This window comes from Cercospora kikuchii (genome assembly GCF_019650295.1).
Source record: "Cercospora kikuchii DNA, contig_00004, whole genome shotgun sequence".
Classification (NCBI taxonomy): Eukaryota; Fungi; Ascomycota; class Dothideomycetes; order Mycosphaerellales; family Mycosphaerellaceae; genus Cercospora; species Cercospora kikuchii.
This window is the reverse complement of record NW_025408585.1, coordinates 647170-672329: the sequence shown is the minus strand read 5'-3', so window position 1 is coordinate 672329 and position 25160 is coordinate 647170. Positions and strand designations below refer to the sequence as shown.

The following is a 25160-nucleotide window of genomic DNA, read 5'->3' as shown; positions in this document are numbered from 1 at the left end:
CATTCCTGAAACCGGCAATGGAGGCGGGCGCTATAGTATCCGTCGTGGGCATCGTGCTGGGGTACTCTATCTTCTGAACCCATTTCAGCGTTGTTGGCTGACTTGTCGCGTAGACAGGGCAACAGGCTTGTCGACCTCATCATCACATTGAAGCATGCGAGGAGCGACATTGAAGACCGCGCCGTCAAGATCGAGTCGTATTGGCGTCGCACTCAGGTGCAGCTCGACTTTGCGAGGTCAACCTGGGCAGGACTTCGAGAAGAGCATCAAGCTTCTCAGATCTCCATCCTGTCACTGTTGCAGAGCAAAATCAAATATGCGGAACAGCGGGTCGAAGGACTGCTGAAAAAGCAAAAGGATGGGAATGCCAGCCCCGACGCTCGGCGGAAGCTCAAGCTCACCAAGTACCTGCTCGTCAAGCCCTACCTCGACAGCCTCATATCCGAACTAGCTCAATGGTCTGCCATTTACGACCCCTCCTGGTTCTTAATCATGAAGATCGCGAACCCCAAAATTGACGATGAGCTGAAAAGATTGACCTCCTCAAGCTCGAAAGAGGCCACTGTACTACTGCGCAGGGCTACCAAAGTCCGCGCTGCTATCAGCAAGACCGAATCATCTGATACCCACGTCTTCTTGTCGCCGGCTGAACTGGACAGGATGGAGAAGAGACGTGTGCCTCATTCGCAAGCAACGATTGCCCGCGAGCACAGTGCCACTACTTCGTACATCGTAGACTCAATACCTTGCCCGGGCCACTCGAACGCGGACACCATGGCACAAGATATCCGACGCCTGGCTAGAAAACTTCGCGCAGTAGACCCGGCCGTCTTTGGAGTTCTACGCTGTCGTGGAGTCGTCAAGATGCGCCATGTCACAGGCAGCCGCGTTGCCTCTTTCGACATGATATTCGACACACCATCAGCCGGAACACCGATGAGTCTACGAAATAGCTTACTCATGCAGCAACCACATTCTCTCACAGATCGCTTCGCCCTCGCCAAACGAATCGCGACCTCAGTGAACTACGTCCACACGCTAGCCTTCGTACACAAAGGCATTCGCCCTGAAAACTTCATCAGCTTCCTCAGCCCCACTGCAGAAGACGACCTCACCCTCGGCTCCTTCTATCTCATCGGCTTCGAACAAGTCCGAAGCGAAGACGGAAACACCTACCTCCGAGGCTCAGCAAACTGGGAACAAAACATGTACCGCCACCCCGAGAGACAAGGCTCTTTCCCAGAAGAGCGATACAAAATGCAACATGACATCTACAGTCTCGGCGTCTGCTTGCTTGAAATCGGCCTCTGGAGTCCATTCGTGTTGTACGACCACAATGGAAGGATATCGGGTCCCGGCCAGGCCTTCGAAGTCAGCGCTGCTGATCTGCGTGGGTTCTCACCTGCGGCATTCAAAGATCTCCTCGTGGGCCTTGCGAAGCGTCGCTTACCGCCGATTATGGGGAATACGTATACTGAGGTTGTTGTGGACTGTCTTACTTGTTTGGATGCTGATAACGATGAGTACGAAGAGATCAGTGAGGTCGAAGATCAAGATGGAGTCGTTGTGGGTGTGAAATTTATTAATCAGGTGAGTGAGCTGTCTGAAATGCAGCCTCCGAGATGGTACTAATTCTTTCAACAGGTTCTTTTGAAACTCAACGAGATCTCGGTATAGCCCACGACTGCATATCTACTCTATCAACGAATTCCATCGCAGCAAAATAATCTCTCATATCCTAAAACCCCTGCCCACCCAACCACTCATGCGCCGCCCTAAAACTCTCCTGCGCAGTCCGATGCGTATTCAAACAATGCCCCGTATTCGCCGTATTATAAAACCCAAAAGCCCTCGCATTCGGATACCCCTCTCTCACTCCCTCTGAAAACCCCTTCGAACAATCCCCCGCAACCCCCAAAACAGCCTGCAAAGGCCCATCTTCACAAAACACTCCATCTTCATTCCCATTCAAAACAAACACCGACCCAGTATAACCCGGAGAATTCATCTGACCAAACGTCGCAGTATAAACTTCCGCGATCGTGAGAGTCCCTCTCTTCGAAAAATCTTGTTGAAAGACAGCGTCATCGAAATTCCCGTGGTAGAAAACACTACGGACCCCGGCGCCGTTTGTGGAGGTTACATAGCCGGGGTCGAGGTGACCGTACTTTTGTGGGAGAGCTATTGCTGCAGGTTGGAAACCTGATTGAACGATTACACCAGCCTGACCTTGAAGCAATTTGAAAGAGAAACCCGTCATGAGGTAGGAATCTACTGCTTCGGGGTGTTGGATCGATAAGGCATTGCCGACCATTGCGCCATAAGAATGGCCGGCGTAGATGATTTTATCGAAAGAGCGTTGAGCGCCAGGTAGAGTTCCTAGACGAGCGGATTGAATCACAGAGTAAAGAGCTTCGGCCTGAGTTGGTAATTGGCAATCTTTTGCGCTTAAACCTCGTGTTGAATTTCCGTTGCAGAGGCGGTCTACGGACAGAGTTGGGTAGCCTTGAGATGCGGCGTAGAGGATCCAGGAGTATTGGTCTTGACTGGGTTGGGTTCCGGGGGCTGCGAGGCCGGACCAGTAGTCTCTGGTATAAGTGCTGCCTGGGAATGTGTGTCAGGATTACATGTAATCATGAAGTTATGGTATGTGAGACTCACCATGTACCAAAATTTGTAAAGTATTTCTTCTTGAAGCGATGTTTGTTGTCGGCTCGCAGTATCTTGCTCCGATGCTGTATTGACCCGCAGCGATCGTCGAGCTTAGACCGGCCACGAATTTGCTTAAGAACGAAGGGTCCTGCACAGACAAGAGATTGAGGTTGTTAGGCAGACTCAAAACTGGAGACGAAATGTTGACAGGAATGTCGATTTCTGTGCAAGTGAGTGCACTGCGAGCATGGTGTGGAGCAGCTGTGACCAGTGCTGTCGAAGCAAGCCAGAGTACTGTGTTGGAGAGCATTTTGACTGACAATGGTGAAAGCTGTGAACTGGAATTTCGACTGGAAAGCGAACATGTCGGGCCTTTTCCGCTCTAATATATATCTTTAGTCGCTTGCGACATGGCTCTACAACTTGTAATGCCATGTGGTCGCTTTGATCACGGTAGCATTGATTTCTAGCGTATCGTGAACTCCGTTGCTGACGAGAGCATGGTTGAAGTACTAGCGCAATCATAGTGCGAACTCAAAGCCATACTGTCTCGATAGGGAAGGCGCCACTTCCCTAGGCACAACCAGAAATGTCTAGTGCGCAGCTCTCAGCCGGCGTCCGCGGGTGGTTGCTTGAGCTTCTTTCGTCCTGAGAAATCAAGCGACAACAAAAGACAATCTTTGAGCACCTTCATACATTGTTGTACCAGAAGCCTGAAAAGAGGCGTCTATCGGTCCCTCGCACAGTCGGCCGTTCGAAAAGGGACTTTTCTATCATACACCACACTCCTGGCGAATTCCCACACACGCAATGCCCACACGAGCTCGTGCCCAGCCTGTCCAGTCCACCCATTAAGCACAACGCGCACCCACATATCTTAGAATATTAGAGCCACCCCTATGAGCTTGGCTAAAACCATGCTCATTGCATCCTGTGACTCGCAGCCAGCGTGTTACCGGAAGCTCTTTCGCGGAAACAAAAAGGAAAAAAATTGGCAGAAAGAGCCCGTACTGTTAGACGCCATCGAACACCATACTAACGACAGCGAGATGCAATAAAGTACACCGCGAAGCATGATCTCCCGCGATCGGTGCGGTCAAAGAAGTGTGCGCCTGAAGAGGAGAAGGAAAGCTCTTCTCAGTCATCGTGATCGAGTGAGACAATCGCATCGATTTAGTGCGAGTGCCCGTGCCCGCTGTGGTCATGACTGTCTTCGGCACTCGAACCGGCTGGAGGACAACAGCTCTTGCCTCCACCGCAATCGTCAGTGCACTCAAGAAGGCAGGACGTGTCGCCGCGAACGGAGCCTGATCGTGATGGTTGACCGAGCTCGTGCTGTGATCCGTCTTCTGATTCGGAATGGAATTCGGGTTGAATCGTCGATGAGTGGATGCCATATTCGTGGAGGCACTTTCGGATAGCAGAAGCTAGCGCCATGTATCGTTGGGATCCTTCACCCTTGAAGTTGAATGTGACGCGAACATGAAGAGAAGCGACAAGCTTGGTGTCGCTGAGTTGCCAGACGTGGACGTGGTGGCAGCTGTCGATGCCCTCGAGGTCTTCGATATCATCCTTAATATCATCGACCTCTATGCCGTGGGGAACAGCTTGCAGGAGAATTCGAGATGCGGCCTTGCAGAGAGGAATTGCTGAAGCCAAAATAATGCATGTGATAACAAGGGAAATGGCGGGATCGAAGTAGAATCTGCCAGGAAATTTGGTGAGCCAGATGATGAGAGCAGTCGCAATGACACCAATGTTGCCGAGGGCATCACCCATGACGTGCAGGAAGATACCCTTCATGTTGAGGTCGCCGTGCGAGTGACCACCGTGGCCCTTGCCGGCTTCCCGTGGCTGGGAGTGCTTGTGTGCGCGATGGTCAAAGGATCTACGCTCAACTGCCGCGCTGCCATATGAGATCTTTTGTGCGGTTCCTGCCATCAATGGCTGATTCTCGGTCAAGATTGGAGCAGGGACGATTTCTCCAGCCTCGCTGCCCTCCTCCGAATCGACAGTATCGAGACGGCCTTGGCCCATGGCAATGATAGAGTTTCGGAACTGGCTAGGGCCCGAGAAGTCTTCAGGAAAGCCTCGCGAGGTCGACCTGCTGTGCCGTCTTGCCCTCTTAGGACTGTTGGCTGCCTCGTCGGCGATGGCGGTAGCTTCGCTGGCTGTATCCTTGTGATCGTGCTTGTGCCCGGCATGAGATTCTCCATTGGCGTGAACATGGTCGTGACCATGATCGTGTCCCGCATGTCCTTCCTCGGCGTCCTTTACAGAGTCACCTGCGGGGCCATGGCTGTGGCCACCGTGGGCATGTCCATGATCGTGAAACAGCACCAGTCCCACCATGTTCGACGCCAAACCAAGGCAACCCACGATCAACACCAGCTTGGGATTCGAAACTTCCTGAGGCTCGACAAATCGCTGGATGGCGTCGAGGAAGATGGTCACACACAGTGCCACCAAGAAGACACCGTTCACCAGTGCACCAAGTGTTTCAGCGCGCTGGTAGCCGTATGTGTACATCTTCGGAGTGGCCGTCTTGTTCGCAGCCTTGACGGCCCACAATCCGACCAGGAGGGACAGGACATCGTTGAGCATGTGAAAGGAGTCGGCGACGAGGGCGAGCGAGTGGACAGCATAGCCGGTGACGAGCTCGAGCAGGAAGAATAGCGAGTCGATCACCAGCAGGATGAGGATGCGGTTCGACTTGGACAGCGCCATGGCTGCGGCAGTGAGGATGGAGGGGCTCGGGCGTGAGCAAAGACGGCGGAGGTGGTGGCGCGACGAACAGGCGAGGTGAAGAGGGTGGTGGCAGAGGAGGTTGAAGGAGAAGTCGAGCGGGTTTTCAGTGCTCGCTCCGCGCGGAGAATGCGGTGCTGTGGTGGAAGTGAGTGACTTGGATGTCCATGCTTCTTTCTTGTGGCGGACAAACTTTCGACCTCGCGACTTCGGCAGTCCAGAACTCAACTTCGTAATGCTTCGTAACCACTGCCGGCCGCTGTCACGCACGCCTGTTTCACCACCGAACACAGCATTCGCTGTCACGAAGTACAAGAGCGTACAGTAGCCCTGAGCAGACCAGCGACGGGGAGAAGGTGAAAGATTGTCATCGGCGTGCAACGCAACGGTCGCTTCGCACAGCGAAAGATCCGCCTCGAAGCCGCACGTCTGGAGGTGGTGCCTGGCATTGACCACAACCTGTTATTCGGCTACCCGATTGGCTTATTCAGCCATTATTTGAGCCTTGGGCGATCCAGGCCAGGTGGGCTATCACTCCGAGACCAGAGAGGGCTTTTCGTTTCCTCCCTCAAATTCAGAAGCAATTCTCAATCCGCTTGCCTTCTGCGAGATGGAACCATGCCTCTTCAGCCGTATCGCAGCTGCAAGTACTGAGTTCGCTTGGCAGGCTATTGTTCTCAGTGTGCTGCGTCTGTTACGCAGGATTAACGCAAAAGCTCAGGAAACGAAAGCGCGACTGCCGAATAACGATTGGCTTGAGCACGCCATCATCCAACACGTCTCACTGCTGTGCTTTCACTTTCACGCGTTCTGCATGCTCCTCCTCTCCTCTACCACTTCCTGCTGCCTTTGTGCAGCAACGTGAGACTTGTCACCATCATGTCGATGGTCTCGAGTCGAGTAGTCGCGATCTCGTCCTTGGGACATCCGCGGCTAGCTCCGAGGGTCCGGCTACTGCGTCAGTGGTGAGACGATGGACTGTGCAACGGTAGGTCCGTCTGCGTTTATGCTATCTTTCGAACTCAGAGCTCCTTGAGGCCACTAATTCATCCTGGGCTGGCGATTGGGCATCGAAGCAGTCTTGGGACTGCATTCGCCACCAGGGTCAACAGTCAAAGTGCCAAACTCGCGATGGCAGAAGTGAGACAAGGCCACGCAAAGCATGCACCTCCCATCCCCGAACCAGAACCAGCTCATATTCCAGATGGGATACCGGCTCACGAACGGGAGGCAACCGAACTGCTTCCTCCTTCAACTTCGACCTCCGCTGCTCAGACCCCTCAGGACGATGATCAGCAAACAGAAGCACCGCGACGCATCTCCCGCATCCTCACCCCTAGCACCATATCTTCAGTATCCCCTTTCACCCCTCTCAAGAAATTCTGGCGCCACAATGTCCAACTCACAGTTCCCCACGTCGACTGCCGCGACCATCTGGCTAACGAGCGCACATTTCTCGGCTATCTGCGTACCTCTGTCGCCTTATCTATGATGGGAGTCGTTGTCGCTCAACTTTGGAGATTACAGCATGCCCCCAATCCGGATCCCGTCTTCGGCTTTTATGTCTTGAGTATTCCTATCGCTGTGATTCTGCAATTTGCCGCGTTGATCGTGGTGGTCATTGGCGCGATAAGGTATTGGAGGCAGCAGGATGCCATGGCTGTGTATGGGAAAGTTGTGAGCGGCGGTTGGGAACTGGGTGTGGTAGGGTTGGGGAGCTTGTTGGTAAGTGAATGCGCTTATTTTATGTGAAACTCTGCGTGGTTGAGGAAGTGACTGATCATTCAAAACAGATACTGTTGACTATATTCGCATTGCAGGTTGCGCTTGACGTACGACATTCGAATCGAGAAGACATATGAGGAAACTTGCTTCTTTCATCAATGACTTGACCCAGGGCATCGCCATCTAGCTACCTGTCTTGGAAACACTCAAATTATCCATCTATTGGTATCGACTTTCTGGTATTCAGATGTCCTTCACCACGAGCAAGATACCCGGCTCCACGACCACCAGCCAATAGTGCCAGAACCCTATCCCAGAACGCAGTCTTTCTTCGAAGCGGAGCCGGGACATGTGGCAATCACTTGTGATCCAACCGACGGCCCTTAAGTGGACGGAGTTTCTGGCACAGCTGGCGCAAAAGAATCCTCATTGCTCATCAAAGCTGCAACGCCATATCTCCAGCAGGACTGCATGCTCCTAAATGACGCAAATAGGAACAAACTCCAGAGAAGGAGCATCATCAGACTGTCAGAAAGCAATATTCAGACTCAAACCCCAGAAGATCTAGAGATCACGACAAGGCAACTGCCAGCAGAGACGGAATTTTCGAAGAAGCTCAAGTGGAATGGAGTTAGTAGCTCTGCAATTTAGTTCACCATTATGCGTTGACGACTTTGATGACAAGAAATATCGTGGAGCAGGGCATTGACCGGAGTATATAGATAGACTGAGGGTGGAGTAACAACAGCGACGCAGATCGAAAGCCGCTCGAACTTCTGCCAGTATGACGGACGCTATGTGAGGAAAGTGCATCAAAGAGAGAGATAACCAAGCTGGGTCATCCTCCATGCGCTGCGCAACTTGGCAGCTGATAGATTTAATTGACCAACTGACCACTTCTATCTCTATCTATCTCTCCGTCACTCCTTCTTCCCCCAGATCTTTCCAACCCCAACCGCCCATTACCTCACCACCGCACCACCACTCCCCATCTGCGGCACAATCCCCCAAACACCCAACGGATCCTCTTTCTGCCCATTCCCACTCGCTTTCCGTCTCTCCTCCTTCTGCAATCTCTTCACTCTCTTAACGAGCAACCCTACTGTAATCGGTCCAGTCAACGTACAGAATAGAATCGCCCATGTGACAATCAAAAAAGTAGAATTCTGGCCTTCTGTGCCAAAGACTCCTCGACTTTCTGCTACGGAACTGATGAGGAAGCCAATTTCGCCGCGGGAGACCATGGCCATGCCGAGGATGGAGCTGGGGTAGAGGGATTTTGGTTTGGGGAGAGATGTTCGTTTGCGGGGAGTGTTGGCTAAGGGGGCCGGGGGCGAAGTGGTGGTTTCTGTTGATGCTGATGCTTCTGTTGTTGCTATTGCTGTAGTATAGGAAGGTTGTCGCAAGACTGCAGACTCTGATCTTGGATGAGTGTCGGCGGTCGCGGACTCTGGTGACAGTTGCACCGGTTTTGTCTTCTTTGCGCTCTTTGTGATACCACAGCATTTTCCGAGTATAGAGGATATCGAATTTAGCTTATTCGAGATGCCTTTCGCTCGAGGCATGCTGCCGAAACGGATGAGCCATGCTCCGCAGATGACTTTGGCAAAGATCATGAGGATCGTATACACAATTCCACGCCATACAACAGAGCCGGTGAATAACCTTGTGATGGGGATCGCAAATCCGATGGATGCGAAAAAGAATGGTCTGAGTATGTAGTCGACAGCGGGCATGTAGAACTTCTCATAGACTTCTTTCCCGGAACAGCCATCTTCAGAGGAATATGCTGCCTGATGGTTCACGGCGCTGGCCGCGGTTGAGTTGGTCCTACCCAGAGCTCCAGGCTCCTCGCTGTTATGAGTCTTTTTGTTGTCCTCCTCTTCTAATTGATCGCATAACCACGTAACAGATGCGCCTGCCAAATATGCAGCGAACAAATTCGAAGTCCCAGCATATGTAGCTCCAGTGATCATGGCCAATAGCACTCCAGTCTGGTAGACGAATGCAGCTTTCTGGCAGCAAAGCACCTTTCGATATTTTCCATTCTCCGGTCTCATCAGGAAACTCCTCGCATCAAGCAGAACCGGCTTCGCCACGAAGAAACACAGCAGTGGTATCAACAAGGCAAAAGCAATCGACACAAACACAGGTCGAATAACAGTCACCTCGCTGAAAGTCGAACCCGCTCCCAGACTTGAGATGATTTGAACCATGACCAGTCCAACGACATCGTCCATCATCGCCGCGCTAGTGAGCACGACGCCCAGACGACTTTCCGTCAATCCGCTCGTGGCCAGGACCGTGAACGTGGTCCCCAGTGAAGTTGAACATAGTGCCGCTCCTGCAGCAAAAGCTTGAACGGGCGAGGTTCCTGGCAAGAGTCCCAATAGCACAAAGGAGAAACCTATGGGCGCTGCGATACCAGTGAGAGCTACAGCGGAAGAGAGACTCAAATTTGCCTTCAAAGCGGAGATATTGCTTGAGATGCCGCCTACAGATACGAGTCAGATGTTGCTGAAGTGTAAGTGGATCTCAATTCTTGCGGGTTTGCGCACCTTCATAAACAATACACAACAATCCAAGATACCCCAATTGCACAATCACCTCTTGCAACTCTGTTGTGAGCCATTTCGATCCTGGAGCTCCCCAAGCAATCCCGATGAAAATCTGTCCAATGAGGCCGCAGAAGACAAGACGATCGAGAAGCCAGTTGACGGAATTCAAAAGGAGCAGAAAGGAAGAAATGACGAGGATAGTGACAATGCCGGGTTCATGGTAAGGGAGCGAGGCGGAGGAAGCGGCTTCTTGCGCCATTGTGGCTCTTGGTACTTATCGTGATCGTGGAGACGGGATCTGGGCCATGATTGGGAGTGTCGACACCGAGGAAAGGAGAGGATTGATAAGACGGACAGACATTGATGCTGAGAGTGGCTTAGTGATCGGCATGTCATGGGATGGTGCTCACTTTGAACGCCAAGAGTTGGCCAACGTCATAGCCAAACTGCAGGCATGGGAAACTGCCATGGACATTTCTATTTAGACAAGCTCTCTGCAATCTCTTTCCTTGTGATTCTTGGGAAGAGTCAATTCATGGCCGCTAACAGTGAGTCACACTGCTCAGCATAGCTCAGCGTATGCGCAGCATGAAGACAGTTGGTCCATTGGTATAATTCAGAGCAGTCTGGTCGAGACCAGCTACAGAAGTCACAGATTCGTACGTGATAGAAACCGGAGGCTATGGCACTTGAAATGAAAGTGATGGAAGTTCGCGAATCATAATGTTGGCTTTTGATAAATAAGAGACAATGTTATGTCAAATGTTCTCCGACTCTCGAATCTTCAGTCTCATAACGCGTCTCTCAATGATATACGGTGACCTGGGTATCTCCTCCTACTCTTTCCCCCCTCGACTATCTTCGCTCGGATTAGCCGGATTGCTCCGCTTAAGTCTGCGCACGCATACAAGCACATATTGTCAATCGCAACCCTCGCTCTTTCTTGGCCAGGTATGAGTGCAACACTCATCCCGCCTTTCCATCTTCCCTTCTTTCCTCCTGTTGCCGTGAAAGTAAGAAATATGTACAATCCCTCGAACTCGCACCGTTTGCGCCTGCTGAAACGCTTCAAAGTAAACACAATTTTCGCACGTAATCACCTTACGAGAGCTTGCTCATCGTAAGTGTACGTCGGTCGATCACACAACCTCATATTCGATTCTCCCGCTCGTAGTGGTGGAGTCTGAGCTTCGGTGCGTTCTTAGATGCCGCTCGGACGTTGCTGATATTTTCTCTACTTTCTGAAGCCTCACTTGGAGGATTTTGTCCTAGTCCACCACGTGGGTAGACACCACCTTGCTCGGAGAAGCTACCCCTTGTAGGTACATCAGGTCTTGAGAAGGACGTCATGGGTTGTTGGTACCGTCTCGCATCTTGGCCGGGCAACTCGTACATATTGTCGCTGTGTGCCCAATCATTAGACATTTCGCGTTGGTACCCTGGGCGTTGGTATGTGTTGGTGTAGGTGGGACCGTTAGTCACGAAGGCGGGTGACTGGCCACGGTGCAAGGGCGTTTGATATGAAGTTTCTGGTGAGCTCAACGCCGACTCTCCAGAACTTTTGATGTCAAGACCATCTGTGTTTAGATCTGGTCCCTTGTTCGACATTTCATAAGTCGTGCTTTGGTATCCAGCTTTGGGATCGACCAAGCCAGAGTGTGACGTGTTCCTGGTGAGGTCTGGGGTCGCATCGAGGGTGACAAACTGCTGTTGCTTAGGTCTCCCGAAAGATCGGAAGAAGTCGAGCCATGCCGGGAAGATAGACGGCCTCGTCAAGAGAAGGAAGACCTCGAATGCTGCAAAGGAGAGCATGAAGAGCACTGCGGCGACGGCGGGCTCAGCCACAACAAAGTCGTTGACTAGATCCAGACACTGGTTCTTGTCTGTTGGATTGCTTGCCAAGCATGCCAACCACGGCACTACCTTCTCATAGTTGGACCGAGCTCCGTTCTGCATGGTGTCCATCTTCAGGAACACAATAGTGAAGAAGACAAGGTCTACCAGAATGATGGTCACGATGCAGATGCCGCGCCACTGAAGCCATAGCACCTTCTTCAGCCGCCTGTAGACTGCGCGTGCTGTCTTGGTATGCTCACTGCCTTGGTAAGATGGAAGGCCTCCAGAGGCAGCGGTGGAAACATTGGCTGATTCGTCACTCCAGAGATTCCGCATGTATACGTGTCCGCAGTAAACCAAGGTCATGATTTGCAGGATGCCAGCAATACCAGCCATGGCCATGAGCGGCCCCCAGAAGGCCCCCATAGAATTCTCGTGGTTAACATGACAGGCGCTGCCGAATCGAAAGCTGACTCCGGTCAGGGTGATGGTCAGCAGGAACAGCACTGCTGGCACGCCCCACCCGAACATCAGCGAAACGTAGAAGAATCTCCTTCCGGGTACGATGTCCCAGCAGATTTGCAGGTTCATGGACAGAGCTCGGATCAGCACCCACATGACCACGGATAGACCCCCGGCGACGATGAAGGCTCCTCCCCAGGCACATGGCATCGAAGTATACATGTCGTTTGGTGTAATCTCGTTGTAGCACTGCTCCGGTTTCGCAGCGAGAGGTACGGTGAAGCCTAGCGTGATCATCATGACCGAGATGATCAGGCACACACTGAGATAATGGCTTCGAGTTTGCTGTGCAGGCAACATTATGTATGATATCAGCATGAAGCATAGCAGGCCAAGGCCAATGACGTTCAGCCATTCCGCTGCTGTGTTGTAGGTATCGAAGTTGTCGGAGTAGGCCCACTCTGAAGCGGGACAGGGCAGGCAGCATGTTGGCGAGCCATCAATGCCTTCGATTCGTGCGCACAGGCGTCCATCGATGACTAGCAAAGGTCAGTATGGGTTCGTGTCCCAGCAAATGGACGACTCACATCCATCGTTGGGAGGGAATCGTGATGCATCCAGAAAAGGTGCGACGCAATTGCCAAGCAGCGTGGAATTGCTAGTAGCCATGGCTGTCCGCAACCTTCACGGCCGCGATGTGAACTCAGCACCAACTGCACGTGTCGTTGTATGTGTTATGCTGTTGTCCTCGGTGACTATTTTCGTGAAAGTGAGTGAATGAAGGCGAACATTGACGGTCGATTCCAGCTCTTGCGACTCAGGTGTTCATTGTACAGTAGCGAGGAACATTGGGCCAAGCGATTTTCCCGTGCAGCGGCGAATTCGATTGTTTCTCGGGCTTTGTCGAAATATGGCGCAGACCAGCGGTAATGCTGACAGCGAGGGCAGAGAAGGAGCGTGAGGGCGCGGAAGGAGAGTGTGCGGGCGACTGACGCGGAGTAGCAATGATGGAACAGTTGTAGGGAATGACTTGGGAATAGGGTAGATGTGAGGGCGGCGCCTCTGGATGGAAGACAGGCCGCGATTGACACGCGACAGGGCTCGACAAGCGACCTACCAAGGCTCATGGAGCGTTCTCAGGCGTCGCATAGGGCCCGGCCAAGCGGCAGCGGGCCCGTGGCAGTGCCTCCACTGGAGCTGTAACGTGTGATATTCCATCCCTGTGCGGCGTGGCAGCGTGCTATTTCGCCAGTAGGAGGAGGCCCATGTCGGGCTCATGCAGCGTGCGTGGTGAGGTGCAGTGGTGCCGCTGTTGTTCCTGGCCAGTTGCCCGCTTCGAGAAAAGTGCCGAGCACTAGCGCCAGCTCGTTTCGGCGATGGCAGCATCCCTGCGTCGCTGCGAGAAGCGCGTTCGGGCAGCGTGATTGGGGCGCCTCTTCCGAGTGTGACGGCTGCAGCGCGTACGAGAAGTCTGTTGCTGTACGCACGCTGGACCGTCGATGCGCGTGCAACATAGCATTGCTGACTGGTGCGCGCTGGGCGAGTAGAAGTTGCTGCTGCTATTGCTCTTCGCGTGTCGCGGCTGTCGGGTGGCACAAGATCACCAATACTGTTCCGCGAGTACGTTTACTGCTCGCCTTATCATCGCCGTGACAGGTTGGGCAACGTGGAGGATCTTCTGCACGGCCCAACAGGCATCTTCGCTGCTGAAGTTCGTCCTGCGATCGCTTTTCGCAATTTGCAAACACGATTCCGGCGGAACAGTTCGCACTGCAAAATCGCCGCCGGCGCCGCGCTTGTCTCAGCTCGAGTGTCGTGTGGTGGGCGCTGACCACGGCATCCTGGCTGGAGACACGCGCAGCACAACAATGTCGGCGGCGCTGAGTCGTCGTTGGCGATGGAACAGCAATGTCGAGCGGCGTGGTGATGATAGGATTCTGTTCCTGGGCGAGAGTTGCGTAAACTTTTCGCTCCCGGCGGAGGAAGTGGCGTGCGGCTCCACGCACCGGGACTAGCGTCGTGTCCGTGCGACCAATACTCTGCTCGACATCGCAACTCCGACGTCTATTCGTTCTTCGCTCTTTTGCGGTGCGTGTCGAAGGCCGCCATCGACCACGGACGCGTCGACACTGTGCTTTCCGGATGCGGGTGGCCACGGAATACTCGCGAACATGCCATCCGGCCCAGCGTGCTCGTCATCTTGGGGGTACAGCGGCCGCTTTCCAGGAAGCACATCCTTCTCGTACGCATAGAAGGATGATGGAAACGAAATTTCTGCGTTCTGTCCCACAGTCTTGCTCCATCGGGAAGGTCACACAGCATGCAGCAACACCTTGCAGCCGTCGGTATCTGCTCGTTTGGGTAAAAGGCAGGAACAGCAATGCGAGAAGTAGCTGTGCCCCTCGACTTCGGCCAATGCCGTCTCCACATCCATCGCATCCTCCACTTCTGCACGTCTGGATGTGGATGCAGCTCCGCCGTACCTGCGTTTCTGGCCCTGCCTCTGCGTCCTCATCCACGTCGTAGATCTAGCAGGGACCTTGAGCATCGGACCAGCTTGCTCTCCGTGGAAGTCCTCTCCATTGCTCCGCGCCAAGTCAAAGGTCCTCGTCAACAAGGTGAGGAATGATTGCATCGACGCGGCCACTGTTCACATGCTCGAAAATAGCACTTTTACGTGAGCTCAACGTAAACCTTCGCCATACTTCTGACCTCGCCCATGTCACAAGACATCGACTGGAATTCCGAGATCCAGCTCAGATGCGGCATGCAGGTACATACGATTATCGACATGCATTGCATGATCGATTGAATGGCACGACAGCTGGGTGCTCCGTCGATACTCTGCCGTCAATGATCTTCCACCTCTTCCCAACGCACGGCACGACACGACATGTGCTCGTCCTCGTGGAAAGCGTCCCAACTGGAGAACTCTAATCAAGCCCAACACGTGCGGACATGTCACGCCATGTCATGTCTATAAGCTCGCGCGTGCGGGACGCATCCAATGCCCGAGCACCTATCGTGCGAACATTCGACTGCCAAGCAATGGCTGATCTGGGTCTGAAGGAGTCAGCTTCACGCTCGCTGTGCCTCATCGAACTCTGCCAGCCATTGAACACATCCAACCTCGACGGCTGTCTACACGAATCACCAACACGAGAGCATTACCTGTTGGTGTTGGTCATCATTTCATCGACGCCACGACAATTCGATCTCTCGATCTGTCTGAGCTGTCCCCACCAGACCCATACGACACGTTCGATTGTTCTAACAAGAGATTTTTGTTTGAAGTTGAACGTCTCAAGTCACGCAACAGCATGCAGTTCTCGACTTTTCGGTATAGTGCGAGAGCGCCTATCCGATCAATCCCATTGTTTCAATACAACGCGGCTAGTCATGTTCGTCCGTTCGTTCTGAAGATAATCTTATTAGTGACGCAAAACCCGTTTGCAAAACGTTACAGTATACCGCAGCCACAAGTAGCAAGCTGCTAGTATCAGGAATACCTCGACTGTGCTGTAAACACGCCGCCACCCTCTTACCTTCCTCAGAACTCTCGACCTAGTTACCATACCATTCTTCGTGTGGTTAACACCAACACCAACTCCTACAACCAGAGTACGTTCAACTCTACGATTGATTTCTCATCTACCAAGCTCCCAAAACAAAAACTACCAAGAACCACTCTCCCCTCTTTTCGAACGCTTAGATGGAAATCCGCATTTAAGCAATGCCCAATCACCTCAGTTTACACATTAGACTAATCATCGTCAACGAGCTCCAATCCGATGAGAGCCTGCAACATTGCCAATCAATGCCTTCTCCTAGCGTCTCACCGAGATCTAAAGACGCTTCTCACGCCATGTACGAAGTAACGGCGACTGTACCTGTGGTATAACATCATACTCATCCACCCTGAACGAAGTGTGAGTGCGGCGAATTTCTACAAGGCCTAGAAGAGCTTTTTAACAAAGCCACTTTTCCGCGAAAGCATTCAAAGTGGTTGTCTACCGTCGGGTAGACTCTACCCGATCGCTCGCCCCTTCGCTTTTCTTTTTTCCCTCCCTCTCATCCTCTCGAAATGATTGGTGACCGTGATCGTAAGAGATCCATTGGCAAGTAGCATGAAATCCACACGTCTCTTCACCACATCCTACATCATGAAATTCAAATTTCGTGAAATTGATTGTGAACGACGTGAGAAATGCAGATGCATAGATCAGAAACAAAAAGATAATTTCGACCTAACACCAGACCACAGACAGAAAAAGAGCAAGTAAAAGCGAACAACAACAAAAAGCCCGTCAAGGAAAAGGGTATACTCGTTTTTCTTGCTCTCAGAAAAGCCCCCAGACGTAGACGGAAGAACCCAGAACCCCAGACCAAAAAGAAAAACGGAGACCCTAAATGTCCAATCCATCCAACAGCATCACGCTTCGCACATTCGAACATTGCACACCACAGCAGCGACGGCATGGCGGGAGAGAAAGACATTTTCCCTCTTCTCTTCTTAATCTCCACCACCCGGCGGCCCCGCTGCAGCCCTAACAGCAAGCGTCAACTTCTCATTCCTCTCCACAGCAATATCCAAATCCTCATCGCCCTCGAGTCGATAATACTCTCCATCTCTCTCGTCCCTATATTCGATATCCAGATCCTCTGCTTCCACCACATCCGCCTGATCGCCGAATTCCAGTTTCCTCCTTTCGACAATTTTCTTCCGCAGATCCTCAAATCCAAACTGTCCTCGAGCGGGCATGCGGATGACGACACATGTGTCGCGGTCAAACCAGGCTTTGACTTTGACGGCGCTGGTAGAAGAGGAGCTGCCCATGGTTGTTTGGGAGACGTTGGTGTGTTGGCGAGAGACGCTGGGAGGGGCGAGAGGAGCGGGTGTGAACGAAGCCGAAGCTTGACTAGGATAAGGTCGATGAGAGGAGCCATTGACGGGCTGGGATTGCGTGTACTGATGTGTTCGTGCCTGGCCCGGCTGGCTGGGAAATTGAGGTCCAGATTGTGCGCTGCTCTGGCTAGCTTGGGAGTGTCGTTGCGTTCCTTCGTTCGGTCGTGCATGTTCGTCTAGAGTCACCGCTGAAGGGTCGACTTCATAATCGCCCTCTCGAGGTGCGAAAAACGCCCTGACGAGCGAAGAGTAAATAATGTGCTGCGGAAGTCGCAACAGATCTCGTAAATATTCGTCCAAGTTCGCCCTTCGTCCTTCCGTGATGTTGTCTGTCACATACTTGACCGGTCCTGGCATATATGGTAGTATTCTCGGCTTGCCAGGTACTTGTCCTGCTTCCTCCGGGAAAGCATTAATCATGTTGATCTGTAATTCGTAAAAGTCCTCGTATATCCTCGACAGGTCCCAATGCGAGTTGTTCGCTAATTTGCATTCCACGATGAAGTGGAACTTGTCGTCCGAATATGTATAACGAGGCACAGATGCTCGGACGGGTGCGAACATGTTCTGTTGTTGTTGTGTTGAGAAGCTGGCTTGTCTGGAGTGCATGGAGCCATTGGCTTGTTGTGTCCCATTTTGTTGCACGCTCAACCTGCTCATGGCATTGTCCATTGAAGCCACAGTCGACTGTGAGACGGTGCCCAGCGGTATGCTTGTATTTTTGTATTCGGCCGCCATCTTTTTCCACTCTTCCACTCGAGGTATGCCAGCCGCCTTGACCGCCGCCAGCGGATCTTCTGCTGCCTTCCCTGTGACCATGTCTCGAATTTCAATGAACGACACCGGTATCAGTCCAGGCCCACCAAGCCGTGTTATGGGCTTCGCCACGAACCATTCCGGGTTCGACTGTGCAATGACGATGATAGCCTCTCCCTCTTTTGCATCCAGCTCATCTGGCCTTTCCGCATGGAAGTCATACGCCACGATCCCATAGATCCCTGCCGGCGACTTGCCAAAGGACTTTGACGGCCGATGGCCTTGTGCAGCTGCCCCATTGGTCTGCATGGGCATGGGCATGCGAGGTGCAGAAGTGATGCTCGGCGGTGATGCACCCTCGGCGTAGCCGCTGTCGTGGGTCGCGCTTGTGAGGGATTTGGAGGAGTCACCCGAGTCTCTGACCGTCTTTCCCACGTTTTCGAAATACTTGACGGGCACTAGCCCGCGCTCGTTCCGCAGGGGGTTGCAGGCTTCGTACCAGTCGGAGTCGTGTTCGCGGCCTACAACGTGCAGAAAATCGCCGGCGCTGAAGGACAGGTACATGTGAGTGTCAGGCGGGGCATTGTAGTCGTAAATGGCCTTGATGACCTATTGTGGGAAGCGAGAGTTAGTCTCAGAGTTTCCAGGAGTCTATCGACATGAGTTGTGCGCGTGGGTGCGTGTGCGCTGCTCCCATCCATGGTTGCGACCCCGCGTTACCGTCCGTCCGCTCGCAACATTTCGACATACCTTCTTGGGCGGCTCAATCGCAATGGCGTCCTTTTGCGGTATGGATATATTGGCGGCCGCTCGGGCACTGGCCGAGTCGTGCTTGTCACTCTTGATCGATCTCCGGAACTGTCCCCATCAATATTGTCAGCATGCTTTGAGCTTCCTCGCGCTCCCTGGCGCATTGGCCGAGCGTTTCCCCCCAAACCCACCTTCATGATGCTTCACGGATGTCGCCGCGCCGGCAAAGCTTCGCTCAAAGCGATCTGCGGGCGCGCGAGGAGTCGGCGTCGGACGTGGGCGCGGTGGGCGGAGGGCGCGTGGGAGCAGCAGCAGGGCAATATGAGGGCGAGTGTCGGGGCGCGGTGGGAGTGATTGATTTGCGAGCCAGGCCTTTGCAATATCCCGCTGCTAGGATCTGGATCGGGAAGTGGCTCAGCACGCTCCCAGCCTGCTCGCTGCTCGGGGCGGTCGATCGCGTTGGGCAGTCAGACGGGCAAGCGCGTCCCGTCGAGTCGCACGGGGCGGAGCAACGAGAGGGCGACGTCGTCGATTCCGCGTGAGACAGCTGGTCGAGCTGGTATGACAGGCGCGTGTGCTCTCGTGTGGTGAGCGTGCAATTTTCGTGGTGTGACTTTGTTTCCCCTCTGGAGCGAACCTTAATACCGGCTCCGAGGATGTTGCTGTCACAGACGTGTGTCGAACAAACACTCAATGATGGGATGAGGCGACGGGCAGCTCTTTGTCCTGGACGGCCGGCGGAGGGCACAATGCGCCGGGTGTCTCGTATCTCAGCAAGCGGAGTTTCGACCACGCCGCACTCCTCAGCTGGAGGGGCAAGCGTCGTTTGGTGGTGGAGGCTCGCAGCGCAGGTGACGCAGCGGATCGATGAAGCGACTGTGGGTGGGTGCGCCGATGACGATCGCAGAGAGGGACAGACTGCAACTCGTTCTAGCTGCAGCGACGGCGGCTTTGTGCGGTACAGCAGAACTACAGTATGATTCGCGCCAGGCAAGGGACAGAAGACAGCAGGTGAGGAGGAAGAAGTGTAGCAAACGCCCTCTCGAACATGCCGACGAAGGGTCTCTACTCGTCGACCCAGTACCGCGAATCGACAGCCCGCCCACATGATGCATCCACAGCATCTTTTCGCCCATCTCCACCGCCAACGACGTGCGTCCGAACCAGACAATGCACGCACTGCGCCGCCCAGCCCAATCCCAAAATCCTCTCCGACTCCCACGCCTGCATCGTCCTGCACGCCGCCGCGCCTCCCGACTCTGCATGCATGGCCGCCACGATAGCTTCATCGATCACAGTCGTGCAGACATCTTCCGCATCCATCTTGATTCGCCATCTGCAAGCATGACTTGTTGCATTTCGCTGCCGCCTTCTTCCACCATTCGTCGACCATCTCAGCCTAGCAGCCAGTTGGTAGCTCACGGCCCCAGCTCAGCATTCGACCCGCCACGGCGGTCCCTGACAAGCGCTTGCATCGAAGTCGACCGATGATCGCGACTTTTACCTACCACCCATGTCCACGGCATGAGGTCGGTAGACCAAACGACAATTCGGTAGTTGATTCGATACATCTCATCATTGCTTGGGCCAGACGTTACATCGACAGTACAACAGTAGACCTCATGGCCAACGCCCGACCTCACATGCGGCCACAACGCCCGTGCACAACCTTCAGCCTCCACCCACAAACTTCAAAGTATCCAGACTCTTTGCACAAACCATGCGACATGTGAGACCCTCTGTGCATCGGCAGTAGAACCCAAACCTGCAGGAACAAGAAAGCTTCACGCACGTCCGAAACAATTATAGACTTGTCATGCTGCCGCGCCGTGATGAAAAGCAGCTGGTACATTCGCACCTGAAGATGCACATGAGCAAACACTCGTTGCAAGACTGTCTTCACTTATTTCGCAATCTGCCTTCAAGATACCCAAGACATGAGTAGCTTCCATTCCACGAGAGGAGGTACATAACAAATATTCGAAAGAGAATCTACAATCCGGTTAGTTGGTAACAAGAGCGGGAGCCAGCGGAATCGGCGCCGAACAGTTCTATTAGCAGAGTAAAGTATAGCATTCGCGGACAGTGCAATGCATATACAGCGACTTCGGTAATAATGCTAGGATGGTGATAAAACAGCAGAGAACTCAAATCAAAATTCTTCATTCGAGAGACTATCCTATCCTGCGAAGCGGCTCCAGCAACCGAGGCTGTGTCCGGTTTCGAGCTCTTCGCGCATGAACGCCCCATCTCCATGCCGCTTTTCGTATGCCCTGATATGCTTAAAACACGCGGCAGTGGTATCTCGAAGCAGAAAACTGAAAGTAACGGAATCGCAAATCTTTCATGAATCCAAAACGCCATAGGGCATCTATGTCTCTTTTCGCCGCGTCCTCCGGGCTGCTCGTCTCCATCTGGTGTGGCTTGAGGTAAGTAGGTGCTGCAGTGAGGTCTGCCATGACTGCCCAGCGCCAGCATCTTCAGGTAAGGGATAGACCCGCTCGGGTGTATCCCGCCTCGCGTTGTCGCTTTAGTGGAAGTTAGTGTGACAGCGAGCAGCGATAGCAAAGAAGAAGGCGCGAGTAGCAAAGGGGAGGGTTTCATATCTGGCCCTTGATGTCGACAACTCCAAACGCAGACTGTCTTGCTGTTTCGAACAAGCTGTACGCTTTGCTTGTGGACACCCGGACATCGCCATCCTTTTCTTGCAAGAGATCTTGTCCGCCGTGTCGCTTGATGAACTCGATGCATGCTTGAATGTGATCGGCCTCAAAGACCGATTCTGACTCGTCTTCTGCGAAATGTAGTTCCTCGGTGATAAATTTGGCGCTTACATCGGGCTTGTAACTGAACAGCAATACGTTAGCGTATGGCGTGGGGGCAGAGAGAGTGCTGAGACTTACGCCTTGGACATGGCGGCCAATGCAATGACGCGTTCCCTCTCGACGAACATGTCCATCAAGGACGGCGCCATGCGCCAGTCGTGTGCTTCTTTGTAAAGCTTGAAGAATCTGTGGTAGTTGCCAGCAGCCAAAGCTTCTCGAACGTTCAACGCAAAACGCACAAAAGGTCCTTTCTTGTCTGCTGTGGTTAGATCCGCCAACATGTTGTTCATGTCGGTCCGGTTGCGCGTGTAAATCAGGTACAAAATACGATACGCCGTGAACTCATCCTGATTGCCACCACTGCCACCGTTCTCCCCCAGCTTCATCTTATACAGAGCTCGAAGCTGTGTTTGACACTGATTGTACTCACCCAGGTCCTTCTTCTCCAGCGCGATCCGCGCGTGCACCTCGTAAACTCGAACTGTGAATTTGTTCTTCAGGTGTTGTACTGTAAGATCCTGCCGGATGGCCTTCAGTTGATCACAGACGTATGTATAGTCTTTGGTGTCCTTCCATCTGGCAATGACATGTTCAAGGGCTAGCTCCAGGAGGGCAAGGGGCCGCACGGTATTTGGATTAGGAGGAGCTGTCAATCTGAAATATCTCTTCTCGAGCACCTCGCAAGTGCCGACGATGGGTCCGGAACTTGCGATCACTGCAGGAGAATCATCACGAGAATGAGGCGGCGAAGATGTGGGTGAGATGTTGCCGAAGCGCTGACGGCGCCTCTCGAGCGCCGCTTCGCTGTTGTCAAACCTGCCGTTCTTCGCGCTGTTCTTCTTATTCTTCTCCTGCTTCTTACTCTGGCCGGTGATCCTGTCGGCAATACTCTTGGTGTTCGACTTCTTCCATGGCGGTGTCACAGCGCGGCCATTCGAATCAGTCACCTCCTGGTCGGACGACTTCCTCTTCTTGCCATTCACGCCGGGCGACGTGATGCCATATGCTCCGAGGTCGGAATGCAGGTTAGCTAGTAACGAGTTCTGCGCCATGTACATGGCTTGTTTCTGGCGCTCTTCCAATAACAACTGGTGAGGCAGGGGATATGATGACCAGTCGCGTTGGTGCGTGGTGCCGTTGTTTTGAGTCTCAGTGATGATGGCTGATAATTTCTGTTTGATGTCGCTGTCGCTGATGGCGGCGTAGGCAGGTTCAGCCTTGAGTTTGTTATACTCGAGAAAGGCCCGGCCCACCCATGCTTTGAGCGCAGGTGGGAAGTCTGGCTTCGCCGCTGGGGCTGTCGGCTCGCTTCCAAGCGTGCGCCGCGCCGCCACGGACGTGTACGCGGGTTGTACTGCCATCGCTGAGCGGAGTATACGCGGTCTCTACGGTGGTGGAGCTGGCGACGTGCGGACTATGAGGGCGGACTCGAGACGAGATTGCGACGGCACAAAGCAATCTGCCGAGGTGGCTGGAACAGTACGTCGCTCGCGGAAGTGGGTGTCGCTAGAGAGTGTGAAGGAGGAAAGGGAAGCTTGGTGCGGAGGGAGCTGTAGTGTTATGGCGTTCCAAGTCGTCGTGCAGTCGCGGGTCGGGTGTGGGCAACGGGCGATGCAGTCGAGACAGGAAGGACGGTGAGAAATGGGAGGAAGGAGGAGGTGGAGAAGGCCGGGGATCGAAATGACAGATCGCCAAGCCCAGCCCAGTGCAGCCTGAGGCAGCCCATCTTTCGCTTCTGATGACATCTTGCTCTGGCTCGTGACGATTCACTGTTGAGCACACGGCTTACTGCGTTCGAAGATACTGTGGTAACCGCCAACCCGTTATACTCGTCCCTTCCTTCCCATCACTGTTCGGCTCCCGTGTCAAATTCCCGGCGATCTGCGTTGCACAAGAACAGCCCTAACTGAACACGAGCTTCACGCGCTTCCCCATTTTCTTGGTCGCCTGTCCCTATGTCTGCGAATGTTTCTCCGCCACCTGGAACTGACGACCGCGCTCCGGCCACAACTATATGATGACGAGACTTTGCTGTTCGTACAGGATGGCGTCGGCCTGTATGAGGGCAAGTACAAGATCCCCAACCATCAGAACGGGCACGCATACCTGACCTCGCATCGCGTCTGCTACGTGGACAACACCGAACCAAGAAAGTTCTCGGTCGCAGTAGACTTGAAGGAGATTGATCGTCCTGAATTCTATGCTGGCTTCCTGAAGTCCTCGGCCAAGATCACGCTCTTTCCAAAGACGCCAAAGAAGACTGCCTTCAATGGTGTCCGCAGTCCTGTACCTCGTTATCCATCGCCAGCCGATGCTTTAGTCGGACAGAATGGCTCATCGCCTCGGTCTGCACCCTCTCCGGCGCCCATGAGAGATCCAAGTGCAACTTGGATTTGTCCTATCTGTGGCATGTCGAACTCGGTGCCACTCAACTTTGACCCTGGTACGGCAAACCAGTACACGCCACTGCCAGCGTGTCAAGCGTGCGGCGTTAAGCCGCCGCTCGCTCTCATGATCAAGGCATCGATTGCAGCCATGTCAAACCGCCCAAGCGGTCCCGTGGACAGCCTGCCTGGCACTGCGCGAAACTCTCTGGACGCGAGCTCCTCACCCAGTTATGGCTCGTCCCCCTCCACGCCAGCGCCGTCATCGAACCTCTGCTTAAGATGCACGTACGAGAACTATCCTGGCATGACCAGTTGTGAGATGTGCTCAGCTCCCCTCGGACCCAGCTCCAACCGTGCTTCACGGCTTGTTGAGGATTCTCTTAGACGCCCAGAATCGCCAGGGCCAAGTTTGCCTCGTTCCTCAATTGTCGATGACCAGACAATCGAAACCATAAAATTCTCGTTCCGCGCTGGGGGCGAAAAGGTTTTCCTAGAGCGACTGCAGGAAGCATTGGTGCAACGAAAGTGGTTGCTTCAAAGCGCGCCGCCCGTTCCTAGGCCTGGTGCCACGCCTCCGCAGACTCGTAGCTCATTCAACCCGCCTGGAGGAAGCTTGACACCAACAAGTGCAGCCCCACGTGTGGTCGGAATTGCCGGACTCGAGCAGCGTGGCGCCGCCCTGCGCCAAAATAATCAAGCAGTCATTGGTACTGCCTTCGAAGACCTCGAAGCATTGATGACTTCGGCCAAAGAAGTCATCCAAATGGCTGAACAATTCGCGAGGCAAGCTAATGGAGCGGCGAGCGATGACACGAAGCGACTGATCTCGGATTCTGCATCAGCACTTGGTCTGGTGACGACCAAAGACATGCTAGGTGAAGGCTCGTCTGCCGAACAGCTCTACATCACACAGCTTTCACGGGACCTGGCAGAGTTCCTCACAGATGATCGCAAGGGAATACTTCGTAGAGAAGGTGGCATCATGTCACTCGTTGACCTGTGGCAAGTTTTCAACAAAACCCGCAATGGCATTGAGCTTGTATCACCGCTCGACTTTGAGAAAGCAGCAAACATGTGGGACAGCTTACACATGCCAGTGCGCTTGCGCCGCTTCAAGAGTGGCCTACTTGTGGTACAGGAGCGCAGTCGGTCAGACGAGAAGACTATTGCAACAATCCTCGCTTGGTTGCGAGAGCAGGCGGTACTCGACCCTCCAACGCACGACCAGATCTCGGAGACTTCCTTTGGCAAAGGCGTCACTGCTCACGAGACCGCTGAACGCTTTGGCTGGAGCGTAGGTGTGGCCACCGAGGAGCTGGAAATGGCCGAAGAAACAGGCACGCTATGTCGCGATCAGTGTCTTGACGGCACCCGATTCTGGGAGAACCACTTCAGCGCTATGGTAGTGTGAACTCTGTGTGTGGCGGGGGTGAATTTCAATGGTAGTCTGGAGTCGCACGAGGGAGCGCACTGCTTGCCTAAAGCGAGCAGTATCTCGTTGGGTCACAATTCTCATTCCGAGGCATGATGCATGACTGTAGAGCCTGCAGGGACGGCG

General features: G+C 53.5%; 9 protein-coding genes across 9 annotated transcripts; 3 read left to right on the top strand and 6 right to left on the bottom strand.

The window, feature by feature from the left end:
• Positions 1-17: 17 nt before the first annotated feature.
• On the top strand, positions 18-1677 carry CKM354_000648600 (uncharacterized protein; the record flags this gene model as incomplete). Its single annotated transcript, XM_044801806.1, has 3 exons — positions 18-61; positions 114-1590; positions 1645-1677. 3 exons carry the CDS (start codon positions 18-20, stop codon positions 1675-1677), a joined length of 1554 nt encoding a protein of 517 aa, XP_044657741.1.
• Positions 1678-1738: 61 nt separating this feature from the next.
• On the bottom strand, positions 1739-2962 carry CKM354_000648500 (uncharacterized protein; the record flags this gene model as incomplete). The annotated part of the gene is made up of 2 exons (XM_044801805.1): positions 1739-2604; positions 2662-2962. 2 exons carry the CDS (start codon positions 2960-2962, stop codon positions 1739-1741), a joined length of 1167 nt encoding a protein of 388 aa, XP_044657740.1.
• An 863-nt stretch (positions 2963-3825) lies between these two features.
• On the bottom strand, positions 3826-5379 carry CKM354_000648400 (uncharacterized protein; the record flags this gene model as incomplete). Its single annotated transcript, XM_044801804.1, has 1 exon — positions 3826-5379. The coding sequence occupies one exon, from the start codon at positions 5377-5379 to the stop codon at positions 3826-3828; it is 1554 nt and encodes a 517-aa protein (XP_044657739.1).
• A 1149-nt stretch (positions 5380-6528) lies between these two features.
• On the top strand, positions 6529-7259 carry CKM354_000648300 (uncharacterized protein; the record flags this gene model as incomplete). Its single annotated transcript, XM_044801803.1, has 2 exons — positions 6529-7122; positions 7191-7259. The coding sequence occupies 2 exons, from the start codon at positions 6529-6531 to the stop codon at positions 7257-7259; spliced, it is 663 nt and encodes a 220-aa protein (XP_044657738.1).
• An 825-nt stretch (positions 7260-8084) lies between these two features.
• On the bottom strand, positions 8085-9939 carry CKM354_000648200 (uncharacterized protein; the record flags this gene model as incomplete). The annotated part of the gene is made up of 2 exons (XM_044801802.1): positions 8085-9616; positions 9681-9939. The coding sequence occupies 2 exons, from the start codon at positions 9937-9939 to the stop codon at positions 8085-8087; spliced, it is 1791 nt and encodes a 596-aa protein (XP_044657737.1).
• Positions 9940-10829: 890 nt separating this feature from the next.
• On the bottom strand, positions 10830-12647 carry CKM354_000648100 (uncharacterized protein; the record flags this gene model as incomplete). The annotated part of the gene is made up of 2 exons (XM_044801801.1): positions 10830-12517; positions 12566-12647. 2 exons carry the CDS (start codon positions 12645-12647, stop codon positions 10830-10832), a joined length of 1770 nt encoding a protein of 589 aa, XP_044657736.1.
• Positions 12648-16491: 3844 nt separating this feature from the next.
• On the bottom strand, positions 16492-18587 carry CKM354_000648000 (phosphatidylinositol-3-phosphate-binding protein BEM1; the record flags this gene model as incomplete). The annotated part of the gene is made up of 3 exons (XM_044801800.1): positions 16492-18249; positions 18391-18498; positions 18582-18587. The coding sequence occupies 3 exons, from the start codon at positions 18585-18587 to the stop codon at positions 16492-16494; spliced, it is 1872 nt and encodes a 623-aa protein (XP_044657735.1).
• A 2403-nt stretch (positions 18588-20990) lies between these two features.
• CKM354_000647900 (uncharacterized protein) lies at positions 20991-22576 on the bottom strand (the record flags this gene model as incomplete). Its single annotated transcript, XM_044801799.1, has 2 exons — positions 20991-21237; positions 21294-22576. The coding sequence occupies 2 exons, from the start codon at positions 22574-22576 to the stop codon at positions 20991-20993; spliced, it is 1530 nt and encodes a 509-aa protein (XP_044657734.1).
• A 604-nt stretch (positions 22577-23180) lies between these two features.
• On the top strand, positions 23181-25013 carry CKM354_000647800 (ESCRT-II subunit protein VPS36; the record flags this gene model as incomplete). Its single annotated transcript, XM_044801798.1, has 1 exon — positions 23181-25013. The coding sequence occupies one exon, from the start codon at positions 23181-23183 to the stop codon at positions 25011-25013; it is 1833 nt and encodes a 610-aa protein (XP_044657733.1).
• Between the last annotated feature and the right edge of the window lie 147 nt (positions 25014-25160).